Raw genomic sequence first — 7950 nt, forward strand, 5'->3', positions numbered from 1 at the left:
AATCGCCACTGCTTAGTCGAAAAGTTGTAAAAATGACTCTAATTTTCCTCTACTTCTAATACATATATATGGAGCGATAAGTCATAAATAAACTTTTGCGAAGTTTCCTTAAAATTGCTTCAGATTTAACTGTTTCCTATATTTTATTTACTAACATTGTGTTCCACCCTAGTGCATTAGCCGACTTTTTGAGTCTATAGATTTTGTAGAAGTCTATCAAATTCTGTCCAAATCGAGTGATATTTAAATGTATGTATTTGGGACAAACCTTTAAACTAAAAACATTTACAGAATTTTTCTAAGTTTTCCTTTAGCTAAGTTAATTTTTGTTGTGGTTACGAAAAATGAACTATATTACAGTAAATTTGTTGAACTATGTGGCAGTTAATGTGGTCCTTAAATTTACAAGACACTTTTTTTCTGTGTACATACAATTATGGACCCATTTGTACCAATTTTTATATGGCTGTTAGACGTCATATATCAACAAAATGTCAATCGGATCGGATAAAAGTTGATCCTTCAAGAGGCTCCGGAGTTCAAATCTGAGGATCGGTTTATATATATACTTATAGACCGATATGGACTACAGTTTACACGGTTGTTAGATTCCATATACTAACACAACATACAAAATTTCAACTGAATCTGATGAAATTTGCTCCTCCAAGAGGCTCCAGAGGTCAAATCTGTGGATCGGTTTACAGGGATGCTATATATAATTGTAGACCGATTTGGACCAATTTTGTGTTAGTATATGGCCTCTAGGCTAACACCACATACTAAATTTCAACCGGAACGGATGAAATTTGCTCCTTTAAGATGATCCGCAAGCAAACTCTGGGGATCGGTTTATATGGGGCTATATATAATTGTGGACCTATATGGACCAATTTTAGCATGAATATTAGAGACCATATACCTACACCACACACCAAATTTTAACCGGATCGGATGAAATTTGCTCCTCCAAGAGGCTCCGCAAGCTAAAGCTGCGGGTACGTTTATATGGGGGCTATACGTAAATGTGGTCAGATATGCCCCATTTACAATACCATCCGACCTACATCAATAACAACTACTTGTGCTAAGTTTCAAGTCGATAGCTTGTTTCGTTCGGAAGTTTGCGTGATTCCCACAGACGGATCATACTTCGAGTTTGAAGATTACATAAAGACTACTTCGATTTTTTAACAAAAAATCTATTAGTCAAAATATATATTTGTGACTATTAGTTCTCTACAAGGAACTTGAACTTCATATTCCAATTATATCGGCTTATATTTAGATACTCCTCTTATTGGCGATACTAAAGCTGATAGATTCTTTGAAATCTACCCTTTTCTGATTTTCCTTCCTCATGTAAACCAATGAAAAATCCTGCTTTGTAATTTTATTTCATAAATAACGTTTTATTCGTTCAAAATTTAAAAAAAAAAATCCTTCAACAAATCATTTCATTCCTCCAACGTAAATTTCCAAAAATTCTAAATCCCAAAGTCATTATTCGAAGCACCCGTTATTCTCACTCAGCCATATTTACCATACACCTGTGGCTGTATAGGTTAAAGGAGCCGAGGCAGCATAACTGGTCACTGCCGGTAAAGCAGCATAGGTATGGGCCAATGGGGCAGCAGCATATGTATGAGCTATGGGGGCAGTAGCTGCATAAGTTTGAACTACAGGAGCAGCAGCAGCATAACTATGGACTACGGGAGCTGCAGCCGCATAAGTTTCAACAACAGGAGTGGCCAATGTTTTTGTAGTATACGATGTTGTTTTAACGGCAGGGGCAACAATATCTTCCACAACATGAGCTGAGCTATGGACCACACTATTGCTATGATGCGATACTGCCGAGGGAACACTTTTCACAATATTGCCAACATGGGCCAATGATGATTCCTGAACGGTGACCGTGGGGGCTGAATAGTACAATGGTGTTTCCAAATGACCGGGACGAGCTGAAGCTACGGCGAGGAGAGCAGACAATACCACCTGGGGAATATAAGAAAATTGCAAAGGGTTTGTTTGGATTTTCGATTTTAGTAACATTCCCCACCTTGCATGGTATACAAAGTGGGGATTATAATGAGAAGAAGATAAATTTTTTCATTGCAGTTGGTAATTGATACTATCAATTATGTGATTGAAGAAATTTCAATTAAGCATAAATTGGACCAATTTCGATTGAAAACAAAAAAATATTATTTTCAATTTGGATAAGTCTATTATTTGTAGAATTAGTTTTTCAATCCGATATTTGTATGCAATTCCTTAAAAATGTATCTTCCAGTCCTGTGGGACTTCAATAGTTTGTCAAACATTTTTCTTACCAACTTAAACATCTTGAGTTTTGATTTTGTGTTGTTGTTAAAGTAGGTCTGTATTGAATGATTGAAATTAAGAACTGATGCCATTCTTATCACTTCTTCCAGCTTTTATACTAAACACTCATCGAATCATCGAGTCCAAAACATAGCCAACCATTAAAACTGCCATGGCTATGCTCATACTTGGCCTTGTCAAGAGATTATAGAAGAACACCAAAACAAAAAAAAAATCACTGGAATTCTGGCTAAAAAACTAAAGAGCAATAAAAGCCTCACAAAATTGGTAAAAGTAAGTACACCGGCAATGACAAGGGAGAAAAAAAACGGAAGCAATTCAATTAACCACAACAAAAAAATGTATCTGGGCTCTGGACAAATTAAGCAAAAAGCTTGAAAAAAAAAAACAGAACTGTGGAGGAGTTCTTGTTGCTGTTCCATTACGTCAGGTTGTAACGCACAGCTATAATAAATGAACTGAATAAAAAAAGAGAATTTGTCACTGATATTGGAAATTCCTAGCAAAATTATATACACGTAATGAATTTGATTTAATTTGGCCACTTTGTATCACATACAAAAAAAATTAATATACAATTTATAAAATTTAATAAAAAATTATATTCCAAATTCCAAGTCAATTTCGTCCATATTTAATTTAATTAATAATATTTCTGCTTAAGCGATATGAATATGAATTCAATTAAAACACAAATTCACGCGAAGAAAATGAATTTTAATATTTGTGCCCAACTGTTAAAAAAATCCTTATCAACCCCATATTTAAAATAAATCTAAAATGGAAAAATTTGTGAAATATCTAAAGCATTTTGTTTATTATACCCTCCATCATAGGATGGGGGTATATTAACTTTGTCATTCCGTTTGTAACACATCGAAATATTGCTCTAAGACCCAATAAAGTATATATATTCTGGGTCGTGGTGAAATTCTGAGTCGATCTAAGCATGTCCGTCCCTCCGTCCGTCCGTCTGTAGCAATCACGCTAACTTCCGAACAAAAGAAGCTATCGACTTGAAACTTGGCACAAGTAGTTGTTATCGAAGTAGGTAGGATGGTATTGAAAATGGGCCATATCGGTCCACTTTTACGTATAGCCCCCATATAAAGGGACCCTCAGATTTGGCTTGTGGAGCCTCTAACAGAAGCATATTTCATCCGATCCGGCTGAAATTTGGTACATGGTGTTGGTATATGGTCTCTAACAACCATGCAAAAATTGGTCCATATCGGTCCTTAATTATATATAGCCCCCATATAAACCGATCCCCAGATTTGGCTTGTGGAGCCTCTAAGAAAAGCATATTTCATCCGATCCGGCTGAAATTTGGTACATGGTGTTGGTATATGGTCTCTAACAATCATGCAAAACTTGGTCCACATCGGTCCATAATTATATATAGCCCCCATATAAACCGATCCCTAGATTTGGCTTGCGGAGCCTCAAAGAGAAGCAAATTTCATCCGATCCGGCTGAAATTTGGTACAAGATGTTGGTATATGGTCTCTAACAACCATGTAAAAATAGGGAGCCACCGTGGTGCAATGGTTAGCATGCCCGCCTTGCATACACAAGGTCGTGGGTTCGATTCCTGCTACGACCGAACACCAAAAAATTTTCAGCGGTGGATTATCCCACCTCAGTAATGCTGGTGACATTTCTGAGGGTTTCAAAGCTTCTCTAAGTGGTTTCACTGGAATGTGGAACGCCGTTCGGACTCGGCTATAAAAAGGAGGTCCCTTGTCATTGAGCTTAACATGGAATCGGGCAGCACTCAGTGATAAGAGAGAAGTTCACCACTGTGGTATCACAATGGACTGAATAGTCTAAGTGAGCCTAATACATCGGGCTGCCACATAACCTAACCTAACCTAACCATGTAAAAATTGGTCCACATCGGTCCATAATTATATATAGACTCCATATAAACCGATCTCCAGATTTGGCTTGCGAAGCCTCAAAGAGAAGCAAATTGCATCCGATCCGGCTGAAATTTGGTACATGGTATTGGTATATGGTCTCTAATAACCGTGCAAAAATTGGTCCACATCGGTCCATAATTATATATAGCGCCCATATAAACCGATCCCCAGATTTGGGTTGCGGAGCCTCAAAGAGAAGCAAATTTCATCCGATCCGCCTGAAATTTGGTACATGATATTGGTATATGGTCTCTAACAACCATGCAAAAATTGGTCCACATCGGTCCATAATTATATATAGCCCCCATATAAACCGATCCCCTGATTTGACTTGCGGAGCCTCAAAGAGAAGCAAATTTCATCCAATCCGGTTGTAATTTGGAACATGATGTTAGTATATGATCTTTAACAACCGTGCCAGAATTGGTCCATATCGGTCCATAATTATATATAGCCCCTATATAAAACGTTCTCCAGATTTGACCTCCGGAGCCTCTTGGAGGAGCAAAATTCATCCGATCCGGGTCAAATTAGGAACGTGGTGTTAGTATATGGTCGTTAACAACCATACCAAAATTGTTCCAATCACACAAAAATTGGTCCATGTCGGTTCATAATCATGGTTGCCACTAGAGCCAAAAATAATCTAAATAATTCTCTAGAAATAATTTTATTTCTAGAGAAAATTTTGTTAAAATTTTATTCGGTTCATAATAAAATTTTCATCATTGTCAAAATTTTATTTCTATAGAAAATTTTGTCAAAATTTTATTTCTATAGAAAATTTTGTCAAAATTTTATTTCTATAGAAAATTTTGTCAAAATTTTTTTTCTATAGAAAATTTTGTCAAAATTTTATTTCTATAGAAAATTTTGTCAAAATTTTATTTCTATAGAAAATTTTGTTCAAATTTTATTCGGTTCATAATCATGGTTGCCACTCGAGCCAAAAATAATCTACCAAGATTTTATTTCTATAGAAAATTTTGTCAAAAGTTTATTTCTATAGAAAATTTTGTTAAAATTTTATTTCTGTAGAAATTTTTGTCAAAATTTTCTTTCTATAGAAAATCTTGTCAAAATTTTTATTTCTATAGAAAATTTTGTGAAAATTTTATTTCTATAGATTTTTTTTTTTTTAATTTTATTTCTGTAGAAAATTTTGTAAAAATTTTTTGTCTACTTTGTCAAACTGAATTATATACGTATTGGATCGATATTTTTTGATTTAATATATACCACGTATGGACTTAAATACAATTTAGAAGATGGTGTTAGGAGGTTTTAAGATACCTTGCCATTGGCAAAGCGTTACCGCAACTTAAGTAATTCGATTCTGGATGGCAGTGTTTACACCCTCAAAAAAAATCGCTTCTTTAACATATGTTCCAAACATATTTTGCAGGAAGCACATATATTATTGGATACTGCCGAAACATTAATATGTTTGTTTTATGTGAACATATTATATGTTTGGAAGCATTTTGAGCCCAAAAATATTATATGCTTGGAAGAATTTTTCCCAAAGACGATTGTGCTCATTCCCTAACATGCTCGTTATTTTCACTTTCACGAAATATTTTTGTTCTTGGCACCTTTTTCTGTAATACAAATAATGTTGAAGAAATTATTCACTTTTATAAATTTTTTAAATTTTACCTTTCGCCTGCACGGAGAATCGAACCGAGGACCATACAGTTTGTAAGCCAACACACTATCCACTGGGCTACGTAGCTGTTATGGTCACCAGCAGATAATTATCGTTATAAGATACATTTATATAGCATAGTTTGCAGCGCCCACGAGCCCATGCAAACATAACATTATTTAACAGAAACATACGTTTGTTTGCCACGTGGAGCAGTGGTTAGCATGTCTGCATTGCATGCAAAGGGTCGTGGGTTCAATCCCTGCTCCGACCGAACACTTTTTTTTTTGTTTTAATTTACACATTTATATTTATACTATATTAAATTTTTATAATGAAACTTCGAAATGTGGGTTATTAAAGATTTATAGGCAGTAACAGTGCTTGATATAAACGAAATTGACTGATTTTTGGATAAAATATTATTTTTTTATTGCAAAAATAACAATTTTGTAACAAAAAATTGTTTTTGGAACAAAATTTTAAAATTTGGAAGGAATTCAAAAACTATAACAATAGAAGAACATGGAGTCGAGTATAAACATACATAAATAATTTTATAATATAAACATAAATTTATTTAGGCGTGAACAGTTTTTTACTGGCATTTAACACCTTTTATTTTTCTTAATTAATTCATTTTAAAGAAAGTAAACTTTTTAAATTGTTTTAGCTGCAAAACTCGAATTTAATGCCCGCTTTTATATTTGAAGGTGTCCGTTAACTCCTCTTGGACTACTTATTAATAAAGAAGAACTAAACTTTGTTTTTATACGTTTTACTGTGTAATTTTTTACTATTTCCTCCTTATTTCATTTTACTGTCCCAATTCTAAAAAGAGTATAGTGCCCTTTCGTTATTTTTATGAAGACCCCTGATTTCTTGTAACGAACCAAGAAACAAATTGTGCCCATAATGCCAAAATGATAAACAAAACACATGTCCACACATACATAAAATGCTGCTCTCAAGGCGAAAACATATGCTGTTTGTTTTTTAAATGTCTATTCTCTTGGTTCCGAATGTCCATTTTTTTTATTCCAATTAAATAATATTTAGACTTAAGCATATAAAATTTTTGGCCTTATCATAAAACAGTTTTCCGAAACAACATACAAGCGGGTTTCACAGAAATTGTTCTCTTTTGATTCTTTCGCTGTGTTATGTTGATATCTTTCGTCAACTCTCCATATCTATTTCTTTCTCTATACTCTCTCTGTCGCTTTGAATAAAATATCACAACATATGTATGTTTAGTCGAAGTTTGTAAATTTATATATGTTTGCATTCACACATATGATTTTTATGAAACATTCACGCCCCAAACATAATATATTCTAACATATTAACATAGATGTCCCAAACATTTAGTGTTAGTTTAGGAACATTACCTGTTTGCACGTAAATATATTGTGTTTTAAAATTGTGCCCGAAACACATTTTGTTTATATCGGAACATATGAAAAACATATTTTTCTAAGAGTGTACACCCTCAAAAAAAATCGCTTCTTTAACATATGTTCCAAACATATTTTGCAGGAAGCACATATATTATTGCATACTGCCGAAACATTAATATGTTTGTTTTATGTGAACATATTATATGCTTGGAAGCATTTTGAGCCAAAAATGGAAGAATGGAAGAATTTTTCCCAAACACGATTGTGCTCATTCCCTAACATACTCGTAATTTTCACTTCCACGAAATTTTTTAGTTATTGGCACCTTTCTCTGTAATACAAATAATGTTGAAGAAATTAATCACTTTTATAAATTTTTTAAATTTTACCTTTCGCCTGCACGGAGAATCGAACCGAGGACCATACAGTTTGTAAGCCAACACACTATCCACTGGGCTACGTAGCTGTTATAGTCACCAGTAGATAATTATCGTTTTAAGTTACATTTATATAGCATAGTTTGCAGCGCCCACGAGCCCATGCAAACATAACATTATTTAACAGAAACATACATTTGTTTGCCACGTGGAGCAGTGGTTAGCATGTCTGCCTTGCATGCAAAGGGTCG

At 34.2% G+C, this 7950-nt stretch overlaps 1 protein-coding gene across 1 annotated transcript; it reads right to left on the reverse strand.

Annotated features, from left to right (window-relative positions):
- Window positions 1–1384: 1384 nt before the first annotated feature.
- On the reverse strand, window positions 1385–2420 carry LOC142233961 (uncharacterized). Its single transcript, XM_075305025.1, has 2 exons — window positions 2337–2420; window positions 1385–1998 (listed from the first exon to the last, which is right to left on the reverse strand). The coding sequence occupies exons 1-2, from the start codon at window positions 2418–2420 to the stop codon at window positions 1540–1542; spliced, it is 543 nt and encodes a 180-aa protein (XP_075161140.1). The 3' UTR covers window positions 1385–1539.
- Between the last annotated feature and the right edge of the window lie 5530 nt (window positions 2421–7950).

The sequence above is a fragment of the Haematobia irritans genome, chromosome 4 (assembly GCF_050003625.1).
Source record: "Haematobia irritans isolate KBUSLIRL chromosome 4, ASM5000362v1, whole genome shotgun sequence".
Taxonomy (NCBI): Eukaryota; Metazoa; Arthropoda; class Insecta; order Diptera; family Muscidae; genus Haematobia; species Haematobia irritans.